Here is a 25,149-nt window from a genome sequence, read left to right as displayed (position 1 = left end):
CTATTATGTAGTACTATCAACAATTAATTACAACTAAGTAGCTCAGACTTCTGACGCTGTACACAAGTAAACAAGTCACATTGTTTTAACAGTGTCTTGGATTGATAAATTTTATAACCACATTGCATCTGAAATCTTACTGCAATCTGCTATCACAACAATTACTGAACAAAATCATGACCAAGCAATCAGCGTGTGGCTTCAATCTACATGTATGTATGCTTCATGGAAGTTGCAGTATTAGTTAAAACAGTATCATGTTTCAGGGGTATAATTAGTATTGTCCATAAAACATGCATCTTTGTTTTTTTCCCACAAGGCAGACACTACAAACTTTGTGTCACAGATTCTTGTAGGTAGGTATGAGGGTTTTTATTTTGACTTTTATGTTGACATTATCTTGCAATGCATTGATTTTTTAAAGGTTGTTACCTCAGCTTCACATTTGCACTAGTTATTAATTCTCTACAATCAGAAATTCATAAAATTTCTGTTCAAATGAGTGTATAAAATTATCTAGATATGTTACAAATATTGACATTCATACTGTAATAGTGTTAAAAAATGCCTGTGTTTATTATATTTTATGTATATAATTACATCCCTTTACTTTGGAAGTTTTTATTCTTGGGTACATACAATGGAACATAGCAAATTAAAATACGAGCTGGTATCTTGAATTGATGAAGACGTGTACATGTGCATGTGCTGCAAATCTTACCTACCAACAAGGTACTGAATGTTGTTGTTGATAAACTACACTGATGAGGCTAACATATATTATACGAGTTAAAAATTTAAAAGAATTATCTTCTAGAATACCATGTTCTCTACTTTAAATGCCATGAATTTTTATCATATAAATGCACAGCATATTGTACGGTGGTTCAACTTTAAGGCAGTACATACATTGTATGTACGATGTAAAATGCCCAAATTAATTCTGGCAAATAATACAAGTCAGCTTATGTATGATGCAGATGTGGGCATTGTGGTTTTGCTAAGAAATGGACCCCCAAGAGATTAGCGGGAGTCCACGTACAGAATCAGGAAGTCACATTACAGAAAATGTGCTACGTTGTATGCTGAGTGGGAGGAGTATAGGCTGCATGAGAGATGTACACGATGTATATGCTGCAGAGAATGCACACATAAATTTCAGTGGCACAGTACAGTAGGGCATTGTGTCTAGGGCCGAAGGATGAAGGGGGGGGGGGGGGGGGGGGAGAAAGATTTGCTTGATTGATTGCGGATGTGCAGGAATGACTGTCGCTCGTTCGAGATGGAACATTTCCCCTTGTTCTGGGATGATTCCCCTCCTCTAACCCCCCTCCCCCACAATAACAACCACCCAACATCCCCCTCCCCCCTCCTTCTCCAAGTGTGTTCATACATGATGGCCTAGGATGAGTCATCCTCACTGTAGGTTGGGTACACACACTGTGTAGTGACTCACGGCAGACGTTCACCACGACTTACAGTCTACACACACACTTTCTTCTCTCGCGCTCTCTCACACGGACAAACACACACAGACACACACACACAATCTTATACAATAAAATAGATGTGTCCCTCCCTACTATACAAAAGGCAGTAGGCTTCTATAGCAGGGCTACCCTCTTTCTGGTTGGCAAGCAAAATTACATTTGGCAGACACGACAAAACAGCAATTCCCCTGTGCATTTTTGCCCACTGCATCCATTAGACACAACTTGGATTGTTTGTGTTGAATTTGCATCCCTCACATTTCAATAAAGCTGTATGTACAGGAATGGAAATCAGTCCTGAATTGGTGCATTGTGAGAGTAATTTCAATCACCCACAAAACAACAACAACAATTATGCACATTACATTTTACTTTCTGCCAAGTGAGAGCAAGAATGGCAATAACGCTAAATGAGAAGGGAATTCTTTCTGTGGAGAGACTAGTGTAGGCACAGAAGGTTGTTTGATTGGTTGGTTAACTAACATTACAATGTATGTTCTTGTCTGCTGTTTGAGTAGCACAACAAATGTGGCCAGTTTTGTGCCCCTTGAATGTTTTTTAATGTAGAAAACTTTCATATTTGTGTCTTACACTCTTCTGGCACTAACACACCCAAACAAATCACACAAACAACTTTTGATTGTTCTACATTTGTGGTGGACTACACAGCTGAATCAAAGTAATAAATGTGAACTGCTTCAAAAAGCAAGATTTTTGCTGGTAAGCTTTTATTTCTGTCTTTCTTGATATCATCAATGAAAGTTCTATGAAAACTGATCTTGCAAATTATTTTACACCACTAGAATGTGAGTTTTAGGCTTTGTGGACCTTGCCATTACAAATGCATTATTGCATTGGATTTTTATGTATTTATCATTCATGACCATTATCCTGTATATGTATTATAAAATATGAACTTTTAACCCATTGAGGATGGACTGATTTGCCACAACATGCATTTCCCACACACACATGCCCAAGTATACTTGGGACTAGTCCTCAACGGGTTAAGGCAAAAAATATCATATGTGCAGTATATTTATGTCTAGTATGTATGTGCATGTGTATTGGTGTGTCACATGTAGGAGTGTACGAGTGTGTAATGTGAAGAAAATTTTGTGAAGACTTATAACGTACATGTACAGAGTAACGCAAGCCTTGCGGGGTAATGATACACTGTAATCTGCATATGAGGTCTTTTAAATATTACTATAATATTGCTAAAACGTGGAATTTAGAATTCTCCCTATCGCATGAAAATGTAAAAACTCAAACTGCGGTGGCGCTATTTAATTCTATAATGTGTTGACAGCACTGTGCTGGTGCAGAGTGCCAGCTCTATTTGGTTGTACATGAAAAGCTTCAAACACTTTCTCTATTTCCAAACTACCATCATAGTTTTGAAGATTTCTTCACCAGCTGTTACATGTTGGGAAAAGGAATGCTTTCGCTCCGAAAGTACATTGTATGTCTATTATGAGGAAACAAAGTTTTAGTCATGATAAAAGGGGAAACATTTAAATAGCTGTGATTTATGCATCTTAGTACACTCTGAAAGTGCTTGCAGCACAGTAACTCTGCATTACCAGTAGTGCACAAATAAAACACTGAAAGGGAGTGTGTCCCCACTTGACCTCTACATGTTGCGTATGGGTGGGTATCATAAAGATCAACTCATTTATTTGTACAAAGCGTCCAGACTTAACAGCTAGAGACTAAAATTTTTACATCTACATATGATAGAGAGAATTCCACATTTTTCTCCTAGTTTTTAATGTTTTTTATTACCTCTGTTTAATTTTACTTTTTTAAGATACAGTAAATTTTAACATGGTGGGTAATTGGGCTTTAAGCTGGGACAGTTTAACATCCTAAATAAAACAACGGTCAATTTCTTCTGCCTTGACCCCAGGCTATTTGACTGAAACAAGAGCAAAGTGGAAAAAAAAAAAGACCATATAGGCATATCAAGCTCCTTATAAGGCAATCTCTCTCATTTTAAGTGGCTCTACTTCCGCCTCAGCCTGGTGGTTTTACCGACAAATATGGTCGATGACAAACGTACACTCATAACGAGAGGGGGCTGCCATTCATAAAAGTGCTACGTAAAAGCAAAAGCGGGCAGGGTTCGGCCAGTCTACGAGGAGTTTTGGTTTCACAAGCTTGAAGTCCACTGCAAGAATGACATATACACGTCTACCACAAGGAATCCCAGTTCACTGAGAGGGTGCTATACTAGGTTTGGCTTGGACTGTGACACTACCACCTCCAGCTTCTGAATTCCTCCTGCTCTAAGAAATATAATCTCAACTAATTGCCTTCACTATTACCATACAGTAGAAAACACATTGGTATTCATTGCGCATACTAAAGTGTACATGGCATTGGTAGCTTTTTTTTGTTATTGTTTTGCATCATCTAACTTGTGTAGTGTAAGTTGCAAATGTTTTAAAACACCTAATGTTTGATTTCAACTTTATGCCACTTTCGCGTGTAGAAAGACAGAAATAGAGGCAAGATATCACATGCACATGCACATCTTTGCATTCTCCTGTCTTTTGGTGTGGTAAAATGACTACATTGTAATTACATTCTATTTCTTATCACAATGTACATACCTGTCCTTGAAATGGTAAAGCCTTTTTTTTTTAATGAAACGACATTTCAGGAGCATCTACTTCTTTGTATTTCAACTGCTCAACTGTGATCTGGAATCTTCCGTACAGCATGTAAAAAAGTAATGCCAGCTAACTTGTTGCTTTATTCAAATTCAAGAAATTCTTCCATCGAGGTGTTTTTATTGCAACTAATTGACAAATTTCCCTACATCGATGTAAATAATTATTTGAATAATTACACAGTACCCGCTGCATGCTATAAGGATTAGAAACAACACTAGCTGTCGGGCGGAAGCTCGGTGGTCTAGTGGAGATGACGCCTGTCCGGAGATCAGGAGGTCGTAGGTTTGAATCCTGCTTGAGTACGTATGCCCCTGATTTTTTAACCATGGCTACTACTAAAACACTGATCACTTCAGTGCTTATTTACACCTATGTTGATGTAGGGCAATTTGTCAATCAGTTGTAACATGTTGCTTTGTTTTGAAGGACATATAAAACTTTGATCTTATCTTTTTTTTCAAATAAAGAACATGGCACTTACAATATATTGCAGAAATTTCATCATATCTGAGAAAGATGACTGATCAGACTTCACACTTTCCAATGACAAAAGCCCTTGTACGTTATGAAATAATAAACTAAACAGAAAAATGTGGGGTAGGTCTGTTTTTAATCATCACCTAAATTCACGCCAAAGCACAGCAAAAGTAGGTACACTTAGGTGGGCATGAATTTTTAAGTTAATCTCAGTGTTGCTAATTGTTGCCAAGTCCCAGCACAACATTTTAACCGCAAGTCTTCATCAATCTTCTAAATTTAGGCTGCACTCCCACGTTAGCTTCCCTTCCCAGAGACGTCACTACACGTACGTTGCGGGGGAGAAACTCTAATCACCTCACAGTCACCATGGCAACCAGTAAATCACCCTCATCATGATTGGGAACGCATCAATGATCACCTAGGCATAGCGTTATCGCCGGGCAAGTTAGTTGGCAGCCAGGGAGGAACAAAATTATTGAGATTTCCTTTTCAAGCATTCACTTTTATTGCTGAGGCACTCATTTTTAGACTTATCTGCAAGGGTCAGAAAGTTCTTTTCCCCCTCATATTCTCGTACTACAGTTTTCAAAAAGATAAAGAGGTCATACTTTCGAGCTTGAACCACACCTGTGAAGATGATATTTCTAAATGAATAGTTGCACACAAACACATTTCTGATTTGCACCATCTATGGGGAAATACATCAAAGTTCTATCAGCAACAAGCATATTGTAAAAGTGGTTTCTTTCGCTACAGATACTTTCGCGGTTTCCATCGGTGCTGACTTTTTCACGTGTGTTTAAATTCGCGGTCGGCAAAATCTGTGAATTCTCGGTTGGCAAAAACTGTTTTATTTTGCACATGAAAACCCAGACTATAATCCAATTATTCTTTTATTTATTAAATAGAAATTAAAATCAAATGCAGGCTTACCTGAAATCCCGTCTCTCGAGTACTTTTAACATATGTACAGACTGCACGTGTGGGGCACGCGCACAGGAGTTGACCTACATTGCGCGGTATCGCTGTGTGTTGACCATCAATACACTCAATGCGTGGAATCTTTGTGTGTGCATGTGCGCAATAGCATTGTAACAAGCGGCAAGTTCAAAACATTTCCTTGCGTGGTTAATTTCGCACGACTTTTCAAAACATTTTCGCGTGATGTTAAATTTGCGGTTCAACCTCAAAGCGCGAAAATAAAACCACCGCCAAAGAAACCACTTTTATGGTATTCTTTTCTTTCATTCTTGTTCTACTGAAATGTATTTTGTCTCCTTTCTTCGTCTACTTTGTATCTCCTCTCCATTCTCCTAGCATGAAAATATACCTCAAAGGAACACAGGTCTGGATCTGAAGGGCAATGAAACTCTAACCCCAGTAATATGCACCATTGCCATTTTCTCTTTTTTTAAAGGGACAGTACAGTATTGGTGGATAGAGGATTAGGCTGTTTACTTTCTGCAAGATACCAAGAAACCACATTATGAACTAATAAAGAGCATACCATAACCAAGATGAAATCAAAGTTAATTTGATGAAAATTGGTTTTGGAATGGCTGAGACGTCCAAAAACAAAGTAAACAAAGTGATCGTAATAAAAGGTGGGTCCCTCCTTTTATTAGGATCACTCTGTTTTGGATATCTCAGCCATTACAAAACCAATTTTCATCAAATATATGCGGAATTCGTCTTAAAATTAGATGCTCTTTCAAACTGCATTTGTTTCTCATTATCTCACCACAAATGTTAGAAACCTGAAGTTAGGTCTCAACCAAAACTATACGATCCCTTTAAGCACTTTCAGAGACCTTGCTAAATGTACATGTATGACGCCTCTATAGAAGAGTGGTTGTTCCGTAATCATCAATACCATCGTGATTATCATTATTATTGTCATTACTGTTATCATTCTCATTTTCATTATTATCAACATTACTTCTAACATCATCATCATGATCATTAATTATCAATATCATTATTACTATGATTAGCTGTTTAGTAGAAGTGGCAGCAGCAGCAGCAGTAGTTCCTTGTCATAGTACCTATCATTATCCTCATTCACAGCATTGCAAAAATACTGCTCCTTCTTGCCCCAAGGTAACTTTACCTTTCCCTAGATATTGAAGTGGGCTAGTGGGTTTATAGCACCCTGCAAGGGTCATATTGATTGTTGGAAGTGCCATAAACAGTTCAACAGATTGGCAAACATTAACTCATGATTGATATTTAAAATGCTGCACTGCGAATTTCCTCTTACCGTGAACTCTCCCGTGACATTGTCGAAACCGACGTGGACCGTGTGCTCAAACTTGGTGGGAAGGGAAATCTCTGGTCGCGTCCTTTGTCCTAACGTGGGAAAAATGGGGAGGGGTGGCGAAGCGAGAAATACAAATGACAGAAATACATAAATATATATTTATATTAACAATATTTCACTTAAACTTGGAATGCACTAAGCAAACTATCATTATGAAAATGATGATGCTCACAGTCAGTGTATTCTTTTTCTGCAATATTCTGTCTTCAGAAAAAAAAAGAAAAAAAAAGACAATGAAAAGAGTAACAGGGTATGTCAATGTATGCAGCAATGGCAAAGTCTGTAAAAGTTACAACATTGGATAGATCTGCCATATACACCAAGTACCCAATAATCCTACAATTGCACTTGCTCAGCCAAGTTTAGTTTGTGACTCATCATAATACGCACACAAAATACCTTTAATACCAAGAAAAACACACAAAAAACAAAAAACAAAATCATATGACATCACAGAATTACCAATTTGGCCCAAAGCATCCATAGTAGCCCTATAATCTTGGTTCCATATCACAACTAGCTGTTGCTCCCATTTGCAATATACCTGTGTTCACATGGACAAAATTATCTGTACATAAGTATAATTATGTTTTCATAGTCAGCCAACCTGCAAAATGTTTTTTACATAGTGTATCGTATGTCCCCCCAAAAATTACAACGGTACCCTCCACAACGATAACCTTAAAAATAGTGAATCAATCCAAACATAATTTCGGGTATGAAACTATAACTCATTGCCCACATCTTACAGAATACCCTATTAAGTTTGCTTCAGTGGTCAAAGAGAAATGAGGATTTTTGTAGAGCATGTCAGGAATCCCTTCCCTCCAAGTTCTGTCTATTGTGCTTACACATTAATATGTAGTTCCAAGAGCATCCAAGTGCTAAACTTGGAAGAATCAGACTCATGACAAGCTTTACAACATTCCACATTTCTCTGTGACTGCTTATAAACCCAATTGAATGAGGTTTTCTGCAAAAAAGAGCTAAGATGTTATATTTTAAGACCCTGAAGTAGCATTTCTACGGTTTGATAATATTGGGTGTTATCAATGCAAAAATCTGATTGTAATTTTTTTTGGGGACATACTGTATACACAAAGTCATTGCTGAAATCAAACCCAAATAAAATAGGAGATTCCCATGATGAATTTGCATCATCTACAACTAAAATGACGAATACTAAGCAGCTTCAAATCTGCGATGCTAATCTTATGATGCTATCAAAATCCTATGACACACCTTTCAGGCAAAACATGTTGTTCTACGTATACATGAAACAGCTGTTTCTAATCAATCTGCTTGTCAGCCAAGTAACTTTTTTTTTTCATATCTCCATTTTAGGGCATTCAAAGATTCGTCACCAATGAGGCTTTGGTCACGTACATGTAGACTGCATATTCTGTTCTGACGTTCCATTTACCATCTGCTTACTGTATGACGTATGACGCAATAGCCTGACTTGCCAAAATGTGACATCACAATCGAAACTATTTCACATGCTATTCTATTCTTGCATACGCTGCATCTTTGAAAAATCTAAAGCTACTTTGCAACAAGACACGGGAAAAAACAAAACAAATCACCTAAAAACAGATAAAGATGCAACTTAAGAGGAGGTGCATCATCCCATTAGCATCACAAATCTAAAGCTGCCTTTTATTTTCAAGGGCAGAAGATTTCGCAGATACCTTTCTCATCATTCTTCTTTCCCGTGAGGATGTTCTTCATCCACTTCGTTCCCTTCTTCTGCTCCTCTGGGGGCGTGTTCGGGAGGGGTTTCGAGCCGGGGTTCATACTATCGTAGCGGTTCTCACGGTCTTTGCTGCTGGAAAATCGTACTGGTGGTGCGGGGGGACTTTCTGTGTTACTCTGGGAGTCGGACCAAGAGCTCATCTTCGGTGGACCTGTGACAAGAATAGGAAGGATCGAAAATGCAAAGAAATTTTCATTAGATTGGTTGAGGTATTTTGGATTGTTGAACAATGTCATTTGTTTCTTTTGCTTTGTCTATATATGTTTCTCATCTGTTGTTCCAGTGTTGTTTGTGTTGTACAGTATAGATGGGCTTCTCTTTGAATGTGCCAACTCACTTGTGAGAGGCATTCCTTCAATGGAATCAACGGAGTATCGATTCAAGGTATTGTCATGTCACTTTAATGCATTTATTTAACAATCTGTACACACACACACACACACACACACACATAAACAGACTTACACACAGACATACACACATGATGCATAAGCTACACACCAGCAATAACTTTCCCCACACATCTTCAGCGATGTGCGACTCGTTGCGACGTAAGAGACTCGAGGTCGCAAGCGATACGATGGCACACTGCATTTTTCAGCGTGATCACCATAGCGATGCCAGAAGTTCACACCCTTCAAAGGCCTTCCATTATTCACTTACCACGATGGTGATGATGATGATGATGGTGATACATGATGGACAGCAAGGTCAAAGGTCATTCACACACACACAAATGCACCTAGACTTTGGAACGCAGTGAGAACCGCTTTGGCAACTGCCGGCGCTACGGAGTTACACTGAAAAAAACTCTATCTAGCACATACAGTTGTACAGATATAATTAGACGTTCATTCCTTTCCACTTCAAATGTCGCAAGGCGTCAAGCACTGCCCCGACTGGCTCGAATCCTGCTCTGAAGACGAGTTTGTTTTGTTTTGCGGTGATGGCCGGTCAATGCGTTCTAGGGTACACAAAGCCTGCTTCCTACATCAACAAAGTACTTTCAAATGCTTCACTTCCTGGTTTAACTTCCATATAAGGACAGTGCGTGTAATTCCTGGCTTGCAGTATACCTCACTGTCCATATACATGTACAGAGACATCATCCATATTCAATATCACATCATTCAGTGCAATATTGCATTTAATAGAACAGTAAAAGGAGCAAATTGCGAATTCTCTTGCTTGCTTTTCCACAGGCTTAGGAGGCCATTAGGTAACAGGTATTCGACACTGGACGAGATGAAATGTAAACCGGCATAATGAAGTGTTACTGTTATGAGAGTACTTTCCATAGGAAAGTGTACAGCTGTAGGTCCTACAATAGAGTTATAGCAGACAAGCATGTACTATCCACTGGTGGTCCATTTGAAACAAATTTACACACTGCAAGCATGCACTCGTCAGATTTGTCATTCAAACGTGAGGCAAGCACCGCTGTCTGGGTGATCCAGAATCCATGCTTATTGTCAACAAAGGAGGAAAAACAGGAAAAATAATCATTCCAAAGCGAATCCTGTAGAATATGTGATGCTCAGTGGTGTGACATACTGATCAAAAATAACACAATGAGTCATAATCTTTGGGAATTACATGTACGTACACACACAGACATGACACACGCACACTTTTGGGCCGGAAGTGATCAAATATGATAACATTTCTTCGCGCCAGAAATGATATCGAGTGCACGCATGGTGCGTGGAAATCTCTGCAGCAAACGGCGAGGGAGAACACTTTAATGATGCACTGTAGAAAACCACTGCTACACACTGCCTTGGCTTGGCATCTCTAGTTGGTGTTTAGAGAATGGGAAGACAGACACAATATTGCCCACACGAGGGCAGCGTACAACACAAATGCATACTGAGGTATATCTTGCTCTGAAGCCTGGCGGGCAGACACCGGTGTGTGTCTGAATTGACCCATCAAAGCTTCCTCCTCTTCCTATAATGCTTACTTTTCTCCCCCTAACCCCCCCCCCCCTCCTCCTCCTCCGTTTCTCGCTGCCTGCGTGATCATGGCCCAGACTAATCAGCGGCCATGTACAGTCATTATGACTGGGTATGCACACATCGCTGATGAATGAAAGCGGGTAAAAAAGAACTACACAATGTAGAAGCTGTGGGGAGAGAGTTCTAGGGTAAGGGGGGGGGGGGGAGAATAGAGTAGGGGAGAAAACTATGGATTCTCAAGAGAGAAAATAAAGAAAGATTGAGGAAAACACACACACACACACACACACACACACACATAAACAGTAAAGATGACTATTATGCAAATTAATGAAATTCTTGTGTAAGTTGTTTTTAATACTGTATTTTAAACTGACTGACAAATTTTCCTACATTGACATCAAATGATGACAATCTGTGAATCAGGTGCAGTATGACTACTGTAAAAGCTGTTATTTTCGCATACAGATATTTTCGCTAATGAGGAGATCATGGATATTTTTCGTGAGATGCTGTTTTTGCAAACTGACACCAATGCTCTCGGAAGTGCACTACTACTCAATGACTGGTGACGTTTTCCCATGTTGTTAAATTCGCGGTCCAACAGCGATTCGTGAGATCACAATGTTGCTATTAAACGGGAAAAGGGCCCAATCGGCACTTTGACAAAGATAGGGAAAAAGAAAAGAAATAAGAATAAATAAAAATCAGAGTGACAAAAGATTCTAATATTTTGCAGCTCTAGGGCATATGTGTGAAATATATGAAGTACAAATGTAGCCAACATAATACTCAGGTATCAGTACACTTTAAATGAATTATTAAATCCAGTCCAAAGTCCTTTACTTGCACACCTTGTACATGAGGGTGGAAAGGGAAGGTTGGGAATGCTTTTTCTGGCATTTTTTTATTTAAACTTCCTGCTTTCGTTTTTCCTCCAGCTTTCCTCAATCCGTTCTTTCTATAAAAGGTAACGCTGGATCCTGCTTATACAGAGAAAAACAAAAACCACAAACACCTCAGAGACAGTTTTACGACATCTAAAAATATATGCCTACCTATTATCATACACTATCACTCACAGGTCAATAGCTACAGGAACTCAGCTCGACTAAATGCAGGGTGTGGATGGGGTATTGTAGGCCCTATGTTTGTGCAGGTAAACTGCAAGTTGATCCATTAGTATACATGAAGTAGGGTATTCCCCATGATCCAGACACGCGTTAAGAACAAATACACTGAAGATAAAACCCATACACACCCACACACATACAGAATGTGGTATCACCTGAAGAAACAAAATGGCTGTACATCCTTTGTGGTGTTTTTTTTTTTAAATCATATCATTCTTGGTCACATGACCGTATTCTCCTATACATGTGGACAAACAAACTTCCATATACACAGGTATTGTAATGGTGTTGCATTGCTACATTTTTTTTTTTAAATGTGTTTTATTGGAATCAAAAGCAAATCAATACATACATGAACGTGTGAATTAGAACAATCATCGGGAAAAAGAGAGAGAGAGAGAAAAAAAAAAGCAGCACTACCCATGCAATAGCAAATAGGTCTAGATGTGTTTTAAAGCAGTCACTTTGTCTCATGCAAAATATTATCTATGTATATTCTTAAAGGACAAGTTCACCTTCATAAACATAAGGATTGAGAGAATGTAGCAATATTAGTAGAACACATCATTGAAAGTTTGAGGAAAATCAGACAATCCGTTCAAAAGTTATGAATTTTTGAAGTTTTTGTGCAGTACCCGCTGGATGAGAAGACTACTGCAGTGTATGAATAACTAAGATGTCACATGCGTACAACAATATAAGGAAAATATAAAGAGAATTTCACAAAATTCCATCTTTTGAAAAAAGTACACATTCCCCTGACTCGTTACCGACAAATGTTATGGGTAATATTATTCCCCCTGCCTTTAGAAAGAGGCAAGTCAAGTGCTCTTTTATTATGCGAAAAAAGTGAAAATATGTTGAATTTTCTTTTACATTTTCTTTATACTGTTGTACGCATATGACTCACAAGCTGTAGTAGTCTCCTCATCCAGCGGTCCCAACACAAAAATTTAAAAAATTCTTAACTTTTGCATCGATTGTCCAATTTTCCTCAAACTTTCACTGATGTGTTCTACTAATATTGTTGCATTTTCTCAATTCTTATGTTTATGAAGGTGAACTTGTCCTTTAAAGAAAATTAAAAGTAGATAATACAATTATAACATAGATTATAAGTTTGTGCTACGTGCAATTGATAAAAAGAAAATAATTATAACATTTCTAATGTGAGCCTCCTACCCATGTAATGCATTTTTATGATGAGCCCCCCGCTAATGCATTCTCATGGTGAGGCTGCTGCCTTGTTCAGCATAATTTGTTTGGGTTTTCAGAGTATTGGTTTCGCTGCTCAAGGACTACTACAATCAATTCCATAAATTTAAACATGGAGCTGTCAATTTATGTATGATATGATGTGAAATTATGAAAATCGCCTGGACTTCCCCTTTAACTCTACTTGTCACTATCAAACTGTTATGAATGAAAACATACAACGTAGGGTACATACTTCATACAAGCACCAAACATTCCCCCCCCCCCCCCCCCCCAAGTCATGTCAACATTGCTAAGCTCTGGGATTTCCCGGTGCTATTCAAAAATTGTCGCCTGAATTCACAATAAAATTTAGTGCTGGCGGCAGACAAAGGGGAGTTAAAGGGAACTCAAACCCTAAGAGCAATGAGGATTGAGTGAAAGCAGTAACATTAGTAGAACACATCAGTCAAAGTTTGAGGAAGATTGGGCAATGGATTCAAAAGTTATGAATTTTTAAAATGTTGGTGTTGGAACTGCTTGGTCAGGAGACTACTAGAGGTTATAACGTATGAGTGGACAACAATATAAAGAAAATCTAAAGGAAATTCAATAAAAATTAAATTTTCATGAAAATTACACATTCCATCAACTTGATACTGATATATGGTAGTACTTCTTCCCCCTGCTTTCTGAAAGCGGTTAGTTAAGTAATCTTTCATTTTTCTAAAACAGTTATTTTTTGTGAAATTCCTTTTATATTTTCTTTATATTGTAGTCCACTCATACGTCATAACCTCTAGTAGTCTCCTCATCCAGCGGTTCCAACACCAAAACTTTATAAATTCATAACTTTTGCATCGATTGTCCGATTTTTCTCAAACTTTCACTGATGTGTTCTACTAATGTTAATGCTCTTTATACTCAATCCACATTGCTCTTTGGGTTTATGTTCCCTTTAAAGGAGACCTCCGGACGATTTTCAGACTTTTACATATTAAAGAACAATTCATTGTAAAGTTGCAACTGATTGACAAATTGCCCTACATCGAATTTGAATAAATTACGCAGTACCCACTGCATGCTACCTGACCAGAACCAACACTTGCTGTCGGGTGAGAGCTCGGTGGTCTAGTGGAGATGACGCCTGTCCAGTGATCAGGAGGTCGTAGGTTCGAATCCTGCTCGAGTATTCTCCATCTAACCCTTGTAGGGGCAAGATCTATATCCACAATTTTTTTTTTGACATTCCATTTTTTATTCTGATATGGATCTCTTTAATATTCGATTCCTTAGAACAACAATTGGTACATGTACATAATTCAAGTCCAATGGTACTTTGCATTAAAAATAAAAAAGAAACACTCTGAAATTAGCCTAATTGCATGGTGAATGAGGTAGTCTAACTTTTTTTTTAAATCCAAGTAGCTTATCAACCCTAAATGTTTGCTCCAAAGAGGAGTGGGCAATGAATATTTTCTGCATTTGTGAGGGGTTTCCAGCTAATAAAGAGATAATTTTCATACAAACTGTATTTAGAAGCACATTTCATGCTATTGCTAATCTATCTTTTTTATATATAATTTGAAAGCAAACTTGAATCATATTTCTTTAAAAAAAAATATAGAAATATAAAACAACAACACAAATCATGAATGTCTCATCGTAATTGTCATGCAGAGGTATTTACAACTTTGAATAGTTTGGCTTGATTCTGGGTGCCTGCTTGTTAAGTCAAGATGGTTAGATCTTGTAAATCATTTCCACCGTGGTGCATGCATGCGTTATTTTTACATGACGTTCCAAAACTTAATAAAAGATTAGCTCAAAGTTTAATTCTTTGATGATTAGCTTGTAGTTTAGCCCCATGTAAACGGACTGATGTAAATCTTTTTTAATACTCTTGTATAAAAGTAGTTTAATCAATGATGAGAGTTCAAGTGTCTGATTGGCAGTCAGTGAAACTAAACTCTGTTGTATGGTTTAGAGTTAAAATGGCAATTGGAGACCAGTTAAAAGTTCTTCTGTCTGAAGAGAAAGAGTAAAACTTTAGCTGTACAACAGTGAAAATTTGGTCAAAATTGAAAAAAAAAAACATTAGGAAATTATGAAATTAAAGAATTACACTATTTTTTTCCAAGCAGTTCTCGAGCTGTTAATGTGAATATACAAATGAGAAACATCATGATTCCCTCACAACTTTCCATTGCTCATGCACTAAAAGCTTACAAAAATTCAATTATACTGGTACAAAAAGCATAAAGCATAATGTTGTTCCTTGCTGAATAATTAAAAAAATATGATCAGTCATAAATAGACAAAGCATTTGAGATTAGGGCATGTTTTATCATTGCATTTAAACAAATAAAAAAAATATTGGACATTTTTATCTATTATATTCATTGTGACTGCTGAAAAGAATTGTTTTGTGTAAATTACCAAATCTTCACAATTTCATAACTTCCATAATTTCTATCCAATCTTGATCAATTATCACTGTTGTTCATACCAATTTTAAATTTGCTTTCAGATTTACGTATCTACAAATGTAAGTGGTGCAGATTAAAAATGTCATTTAATGCTGGCCAGAAGACCAACTTCCAAGTCTGAACAATCTGTCATCTACATGCATAGTTTAGAAACACACTTCAGACATGCAATTACAAACTAGTTCTGTCATAAAAACCCTCTATAATTCTGCGTACACCCAGTGTATCTCCGCCTGTGTGAGTGCATGTATGTGTCTGCCTGCGTTTGCCTCTGTGTGTGCATTTGTACACATTAGGCGCGGTCAGACTGGCAAAAGATCAAGAAGTTTAAGATTGCCATCTTTAAGATCTCGAAGTTTTGCCAGTGTGACCGCAAACTTCCCGCAAAACTTCCCGCGAAACTTCTCGATCTGTTTGCGGGCGGTGTCTCCGAAGCGCGAGGCCATTGTCATGTACAGATGTGCATTGTTACGTCACAATCACTAGCCATCGGACGGCGCACTCTTTCTTGTGCGCGTACCAATGCCCCAAACTTCGCGATCTTAAACTCCTCGATCTTTTGCCAGTCTGACTGCGCCTATTGCGTCTATGTTGTGTGTGCATATTGTTGTATACAGTCTGTCTGTGTTTCTGTAAATTTGCAGACCTTAGACCTGTTGATGTTTTTACTTAGTTTCATTTACGAAAGGACTAATATATATTTAAAACAGGATCATTCTCGATTTCTTGAGAAGACAGAAAATTCTCCAGAGGATCATGGGTCTCTGATCTCTCATTACTCGGTGCTGCAGTCACTATAAAACTTCACCTCTGATTTCTGGACAGACACTTTCAACACTGAACAAACACAAAACAATATAAATATATAGCTATTTATAATTTTATATACATATTCTTTTTTTTATAAAGAACTCTGGATCCAGCTTCAGGGAGACATTGTGTAGATAAGTGATGTCAGCAATAAAGCATGAGATTGAACCGAATATACACTTGTAGTTGACGGCAAGGAGACACAAACTGTCCCACAAAGGTTGCGTGTCTCCTTCATAAAGTAATTATGAACATCCCCCCAAAGTTGGATCCATATACACATATCATATACAATACATATATTTGCACCATGAGTGTAGGAGGTATCAACTAGTATATCCTGTAGCTCTATTCTAATTTGATGAAAAGAAATCAAATTTCTCCCATAAGTGTGGTTATGGTGTATGTCTTCTCCTGTGGGATTTTTTTTCTCCTTTGCCAGAAAAGATGCTGCTATAAATGGTGTTGTGTCTATAGATGTATATTCTCCTCTGTTTTTGCCTATGAATATGAATAGGCACAGCTGATACAGTCTTACTTTTGGAAGAGAAAGATATTCCAAAAAGCTTAATGTATGACATGTTGCAATCTCTAGCCCTGCCTGGGTTTTGTTTTGAATCACATTACTGTCGTATTGCATCGAGCAATTATGTGTACTGCATAAATCTCTCATATACCGGTACCAAACGTAACACTTATTGTAGCTGGTACATGTACACATATTAAAGGACAACACGTCAGTCCGTCTAGCGTTACTAATCACCGCCCTATCCTGGACGAGAAATATCATGGTTTGCCTCATATCCTGCTCAATAGGAAAATGCACCTACCTACTTCCCACTCAACCCCACATGGGGAGCCGAGATAGCGTTCAATGCATACTAGAAGGTGAAAAGGGTAAAAAGGAAGCTGTACAATGTACACAAATACCTGCTGTTCAAAGGAAAAATGCAATAGTGCCATATAGATGTTTCTCTATGACTACAAAGCAGCAATTATCTAATTCTCTATATCTCTGAGCCAATTTAGTCTTACACTGCAGCCAGCCACAATATCCTGTACTCTAAAAAGCCTATTCCAGATGTCAGGGCAGAGCACATTGTAGGCTTAAAATATATTTGTGTCCATGAGTATCTCAAGTTGAAGATATGGAATGATGGGTGGAAAGGGAAATCAAACTCGAAGCACATATAAGGAAAAGGGAGCAGATACTGTAAAACGAGAAATGTTCGTGTGCATTTTAATTTCATGATTTCGGGAGCATGAAGATCTGTGAAATTAAAATGCACGCGAAAGTTCTTTTGTACACTATATGCACTGAATGCCAGTGGCAGTTCGCGAAAATTTCATGCCGCAAAAAAGGCCGTCGGCTCCAATTCGCGAAAAATTCATGCCTCGAAAATATCATGTTTTACAGTATAGATGATACTAAAAGATCATATAAATAGATACATAGATCTCTAGGTAGCAATATAGATAGATGAATAGATAGATAGATAGATACATTGTAGATAGATAGATAGATAGATAGGGAGATAGATAGGTACATTTGTAGATAGATAGATTGATAGGTAGATAGAAAGGTTAGATAGATACACTTGTAGGTATAGGTAGGTAGGTAGATAGATAGAATCTGTAGGTAGATAGAGATATGGATATAAACATATAGACAGATAGATAGATAGATGGATAAATACATCTATAGATGGATAGATGGGCAGAACGATAGCTAGACAGATGGATATAGATGGATATAGATATCTAAAGATAGACAGACAGACAGAAAGATATAGACAGAAAGACAGATATTGTAGATAGACATACATTGTATAAAGATAGATAGATAGAAAGATAGATAGATAGAATGATAGATATATAGATAGATACTGTAGATAAACAGACAGACAGGCACATGTAAGATTGATAGGTATGGATCGATAAATGGGTTGATGGATCAGAAAACCAGGTAGAGTTATACGAAGAAAGCACAAGGTGTTATCAAGAACAGAATAAAAAGCAGAGAGAAATAGAGAGAGAGAGAGATATTAGAAAATTAGATTCATGGGCAACTGTCTCTTCATAACATGGGAAAAATTGCAAACAGCCAAATAAATATTAGAGTGAAAATGGTACTTTCAAACTCATTGAAGACTAGTGCAGAGTATACATGTACTTGGGCATGTGTCTATAGCAAATGCATGTTAAAGCAAAACAGGTCCTTTTGCTTGATATTAAAGCACTCATTTTTAATTCCCTATCTCAGAAATGAGTCATTTTCTCTTATGTCCAGTTATGACATAAATAATAGTGCATAAAACAGTAAAGGAGCTCAAAAAAAGAAAAGAAAAAAGGATTGAACTTTATACATTTCTGTTGAACATTACACTATTCAAAGTCATGAAAACCTTTTTAACTAAACGCATGCCTCATCACAAGTTCGCTGTACTTTCATCTGAAAAACAGGAATATCAGCTTGTTATCTGAAGAACTGGTTTCAAACAAGCACACAGAGAAAGAAAACAAAAACACAGAGATTGAAAACAGCAATGCCAACAGAGAAGGCATGTACTATTGTGTCCATAAAAAGGAGTGAGAGGGATGAATCTATTGGTAAAAGAAAAAAAAATATGAAAGGAATAAAACATAACATACTTCTGCCCAGCATGTGTGCTTATTTCAAATCTTGTTCACTGGCTTGCAAGCTTTGATTTTGAAGAAAGGGAGCCTATCAACATTCACTGATCATTTTCTGAATAACAGAAAAAGATCCATTCCCAGACTTTTCCTCTGAGAGACTGGCCAATGTGTAAAAAAGACCTTTGATGCATTCGTGCCATAAATGTGCACATTGCACGCGTCAATCCAGGCCGTGTTTTTGAAACCAAAACTCTCTTGAGAGTCTCTCTCAGTTCATGTCTCATGACGAGACCCCCCGCGCACCCCTGTATTGGCGAGACGCATCACCGCAATGAATCAACGCATCATGTGATAACAGCGCACATTCTCCGCGCTGACTCACATTGAATAATCTCCCCATTTCTCTTCGCCTCTACAGCTCCTCATCAATCGCACGATACTCAGGGCACACTCCATATTCCTGCCGCCCTATTGCATTAAACAACAGGATTTGGCCATTATGCCATTGATGACATTCAAAGAACACATTACATGTGTGGGAAATCTGTGCCTGTAAATGTATTCTAGTATTGTGCAACACTATGGCAAAATGCAATATGTGGATTTTGGCTCACTCACAGATCCAGAGGACTCAGTTAGAAATTTAATAAACAAATAAAGATGAAACATGAAGGAATGTGCTACTAGGTACAATGTAAATGTTGTAGCTGGTTTTAACTTAACCCGTTCAAGACTAGTCTTAAGTGTACTCAGGCAGGTGTCTACGGGAAATGTGTGTTTTAGCAAAATCAGTCTGTCCTCAACGGGTTAAGGTATGTAAAATGTGACTGAGTCAGTATTGCTAAGCATCATTCAATTTTTCAACATACACTACATACTGTAGTCCACAGAAAAGAAAAAAACCTCTCAAAAACCCTGAAAAAAGTAACAATGCCCCCCCCCCCCCCCCAATTGAAAAAAGCAAAAGAACTCATTAGAAGGCCAGGTAATGAACCAACATGCTCTGCATCATGAACTTCAACCTTTCAGCCGAGCCCATGTTCCTGCATGGTTGTGAGTGATTTTTGGTATTTAAATATACCTGTCAATGGCTCATAATGTATAATTAGCACAAACTGGTCGGTTCTAATTCTGCACACATCTGCTTTAAATATATATCCACTCACAAACCTGATGCAGGAAGCTATCTTTCATGTCTATCAGTGTAAAGTACAGTCTGAAACATAGAAGAGGCACTATTTCTGTTTTTTACCTCCTTTTTGGTGGCATACAAAGCTGTAAAGAGGCCAAGCCTATGGGGGGGGGGGGGTGGGTGGGGGGAGGGATGCTAACAACAGCCTTGCAGTATGAGGAAGGCATGAAAATTTACTTGTAATGTATATCTTGGCAGGTTGAATACCATTTGCAGACAAAATAGTGTGATGTCGATCGCGATCCAAATACTGAGACTTTTGCACCCATTTAGATGGACAGAAATATCCTGCTAATTGTCGATCGTCAACCAAACTGCGCACGCCCAAAACCTACAGAAATGGTGACCCCTGCCCTCTAAGTGTGCTTACGTGCTGTTTTAATCTGTATTTTGAATGATGCTGAAAAAAAAAAATCTTGACATTATTTGTTACAGCATTTACACTCTTAACATAGTGCAATTTCTCAAATTAATGCAGTAGTTGTGAAATAATCGCAAGATTTCTTGGGATTTGAATTGCCATGCTGATCGCACTGTGAGATTTTTATGTCCACACTGGCCAAAATCTTTAGGACAAGTTCACCTTCATAGACATGTGGATTGAGTAAATGCAGCAATATCAATTGAACACATCAGCAAGAGTTTGAGAAAAATCAGACAATCCGTTTAAAAGTTATGAATTTTCGAAGTATATGCTTAGTCACTGCTGGATGAGAAGACTACTACAGCTTGTGATGTCATACATGTATGTGTACAAAAATATAAAGAAAATATAAAGAAAATTCAAGATATCTTCACTTTTCTCGCATAATAAAAGAACACTTGACTTCCCTCTTTCAAAAGGCAAGGGGGAATAATATTACCCTTCACATACGTCAGTGATGAGTCGAGGAAATGAGCACTTTTTTCAAAAAGTAAAATTTTGTGAAATTCTCTTTATATTTTCCTTATATCGTTGTACGCATTTGACATCATACACTGTACTAGTCTTCTCATCCAGCAGTGACTGTGCAGATACTTTAAAAATTCATAACTTTTGAACGGATCGTCCGATTTTCCCCAAACTCTCACTGATGTGTTCTACTTATTTTGCTGTATTCACTCAATCCACATGTCAGCATATGAAGGTGAACTTGTCCTTTAAAGGACAAAAGTACAAGCTATAGCAGTCTTCTCATCCAGCAGTGACTGCGCAGAAACTAATTGTCTCCTATTGATATTGCTGCATTCTCTCAATACTGTGAACTTGTCCTTTAAAGGTAATGTTTACCTTTGGGAGCAGTGATTTTAAAAATGTTCAAGATATCACTTTTGATGCTTACATGTACACATGTATGTACAGTAGGTCAGTTGTATCACAAAACATCCTATCATATACAATTTTTGCAATAAAGACTAAAGTATAAGAAGATATCACTATTTTCTCATGAAACCATAACTGTAGACAGTTTAAGTCTGGAAACAGACTTAACTATTGCTCACAGTTTGTATATTTAACAATATTTAGCATCGACCACACTGGTTGAAATTTTGACATTAGATGTTTCTATCCCTAACACATTTTAGAACTACTTTGAAGAACTAATGCTGGGGTTTTTGTTTCATCTGCAAATGGTAAATTATGCCTTCAAGGCTTGGATCATCATGCAAATCCCGATTTGTATCCCGAGATTTGTATCCTGCTAATTCGCATCAGTGTGAATCCTACCATTGACTTTGTTTTACCAGGTCAACTTTCAGGCACACATACTGTATACCCAGGGTACGCCAAGCGTGTTCCTCAGTGCACACATTGTGAAAGGCTATACCTCTCTTAGTTTGCATTCTTTGAAGGTTTCCATGGCAACAGAACGTGAAATCACCCACCATTAAACTTTTTTTTGTAGGACCAGAAGCTCTAATCCAAGATGTCCTCTAGTGTCATCTCGGCTACATCTAAATTTTAATGGGTATCATTTTTTCTCCTACCAATCTTTCTCTCATAATCACTTGAGAAAATGAAATTACTTTGGTGTTGGTAGAATAAATAAAACCATAAGGTGATGTTTTGATATCAAAATCTGGGGGGGTCCATCTTATTCATCTTGTTAAGCGCAAACAATTGAGAGGAACTGAAAGCACTGTTGAACTTGTAATAGACGGTAATGTGCAGTACATTATGTGATTTATCATTTACAACACTTGCACATGGATATTGGAACGTACCACATAAAAGGTGCAGTGATATCAAATGACTTTCTAACAGCTACACCTAGAATTATTCCCTCCATCAAATCCCATTATAGTGTTGAGTCATCTAAGCTTTATTCTAAATTTCCACTGAAGACCTACAGATGATCTTTCTTATTTAATGACAAGGTCAAGAGTTTAAGATAGCTCTACGATTTTATCTGGTATTTCGCTATGCTTTGTTTTGTTTCATTCTAATAAATCATGCATCAAATTACACTTTCCTGACGTGATGTACATTTCTCAGTAGTGTACACTGTAATACTATCCTACAAAATCCAGAGCTTGGGGGCTTGCCAAAAAGCTACAAGTATTTCTCATGAGTTCAATAATGTTCGGAGAGTTCAGCATGTGGCATTGGGTTTCCCTTCAAATGGTTTTTGTATTGATGATCAGCAAACAGCATTTCCTCAAAAAAACTGCATGCTGTGCACTGCCCACGGTTACCCATTACTTCCTTAATAGCATGCAGACTAATGAATGCAGTTAACTTCACTGAATGCACCAGATTGATTCAACACGCAAGTGCAGAGCGTATTATGTCTAGTGAGTCACATTTGGCACACAAGAAGAAAAAAATATGCGGCAAAGACAAATGGGCAGCATTAAAATGATACAAGATGGGGAAAAAGAGCCACTGAATTTCCATGTTCAGCACACCAGAATGAAACAACTCATGCAGGGCATGAGCAGTAAATTGAATGATGAATCATGTTCTAACATACAATATGGTCCGAAGCCGGGATCAAGCTGCACTTACAATGTGTACACACGAAATAAGACAGTCGACAACCGGTACTACATTGATCACCCGTTGAGATGGCTAAGGGTAGGGACATATAACCGTCTATCGGTGGGAAGGGGGAAAGGCTTACCGTTCGGACTTGAGGGCGTTTGCGTGAAAAGCTTCCTCAGCGCTTTCTCGATACTCAAACGATGATCCATACTCCTCTGGCACAAGGCTACGTCCAGAGGAAGGTACGGCGAGACAGTATTTTCTCTCCGCCAAGGATATGATAGACTCCTCTAGATATCTTCCTATAAGAGAGAGCCAGCACTGCTGGAATCAGCTGCAGAAATACTCGCAATAAAAGCCTCTTCCCTCCAAAAAAAATGAGCAAGCTGAAGAGGTTTGGTAGTCCGCTAAGAAAGGAAGGGCAAAACAGGACACAGTGTCTTAATCAGATGGAAATATATTCCAACTCTACTGGAGCTCTGGTGGTGAATAATTCCCCCATTAGCAATTTCGTTTCCCTTCCCCTCTCGCCGTGAGTGTGGAGGGGGAAAAAAACTGTGACTCGTGGCGTCGAAAATGCATTCAATATTCATGTGTTTGTCCCGATTTTCCAGACGGCGATCACCTCAGCTGTTTCCACTCGGGGTTGATTCTTATCAAAGTGATACGATGTGAAACACTCTCCTCAACATGCAAGGTGTGTAAATATGACAGATTCTGGCACATCCGCTAGCCAACGGCGGCGATGAATTTTTCTCACGAAGACATGGATATCCAAACGAGCAATGTTGCTCACAGATTCATAATTATGGACAGTATCAATCGTCGTTTGGAATCCCCATGGGAATCAGCCATCCATTGCCCGTGGCAAACACGTACGTACTCTGGCTGCCGGGTCTGGGTTGAGAGCTGGGAGGCAGGCAGGAGTCTGCAAATTCGATTTTACGCCACCTTGACCGCGGCGGAGAGAACGCAGGTGAAGCGCGGCAGTGTTTGCGTGGGGACGAGTAGACACAGAGTGCACACAGATAAGATAGTTAATAATCGGAACCCCTGCGGACAGACCGATTGAATCTAAAATGAGGCTCTTCAATGTTCTGCATACTATTAGAGGAACCTCTCCCCAACGGGTAAGCTGGGCATCTGAGCAGGAAAGTGGAGTAAAAAGTACAACGCGGGAAAGAGAAGATCAGAGTGAGGGAAACTAACTGCTAAAGGATATCCAACAAGTAGCATCCTCGGTAGATGGGGATCCACCAAAAGTTAGCTCGACACGGGGCCCAGGTGTTTTTTTCTGCGCTAATAGCACTGAAAATAGCAGCACTACCCCCGTTTTTGCGACCGTGTCATTTAACGCTCCTGGGTGCCACGAGTTTTCATTCCAGGCACAGCTTTGGATGCTCCTCTCCATCAAATGATGATTCAAGTTCAAAATGAAACACACACACACACACATGCATGCACACTGTCATGTGCAAGTGAGAGTGATCTGTTGGCACATACCAATGCACACACACAGACCCGGATAGAGAGATAACGTGTGTACACACACACACACACACACACAACCACTATGAGCCCACTTATCTGGCTGGACTAATCACTGGGAATCATGTAGCAACACACACACACACACACACTCGTCTCTTCTCTGACGTTCTTCCTCTTTCCTGCATAACAGAAGACACGCTTTATATTTCACCAAGTTGTTTAATAGTTTTGCTCTGATCATTTTTTGACCGCATTTGGAACCAGATCGTCACGCAACACAGATAAATCCTGCTTTATATCAAATCCTGTCCCAGAAGCATACAGAGGGAGAGAGAGCAAGAAAAAGTGAGAGGGAGCGGGAGAAAGGAAGTGAGAGTAATATATAAAGATAAGAGAAGAACATATATCTATCCATACATCTGTCTACTCACACATAATTTACACCCTCACTTCTATAGTTCAAGTACTGGTATGTATATTTCGAAAGTGTGTGTGCGTAGCAGACAGATTACACAATATGTAGACCTGATAGAATATATCTCTATGTGTGTGC

General features: G+C 38.4%; 1 protein-coding gene across 1 annotated transcript in view; it reads right to left on the bottom strand.

Moving 5' to 3' along the window:
- LOC139713892 (serine/threonine-protein kinase PAK 1-like) overlaps positions 1 to 24,584 on the bottom strand; it is a 49,490-nt gene extending 24,906 nt beyond the window's left edge. The window contains exons 1-3 of the mRNA XM_071625615.1: positions 23,245 to 24,584; positions 8,663 to 8,878; positions 6,912 to 7,000 (exon numbers count right to left, since the gene is read on the bottom strand). Of these exons, the coding sequence (XP_071481716.1) occupies positions 6,912 to 7,000; positions 8,663 to 8,878; positions 23,245 to 23,314 (375 nt within the window). The 5' untranslated portion in view covers positions 23,315 to 24,584. The remainder of the gene's footprint in view (positions 1 to 6,911; positions 7,001 to 8,662; positions 8,879 to 23,244) is intronic.
- Positions 24,585 to 25,149: the final 565 nt, after the last annotated feature.

Source organism: Diadema antillarum, unplaced genomic scaffold, assembly GCF_040938485.1.
Source record: "Diadema antillarum isolate AM-2024a unplaced genomic scaffold, OU_Dant_1.0 seq00002088_RagTag, whole genome shotgun sequence".
Taxonomy (NCBI): domain Eukaryota; kingdom Metazoa; phylum Echinodermata; class Echinoidea; order Diadematoida; family Diadematidae; genus Diadema; species Diadema antillarum.
The sequence above is the reverse complement of the archived record's forward strand: the minus strand, read 5'-3'. Positions and strand labels throughout refer to the sequence as shown.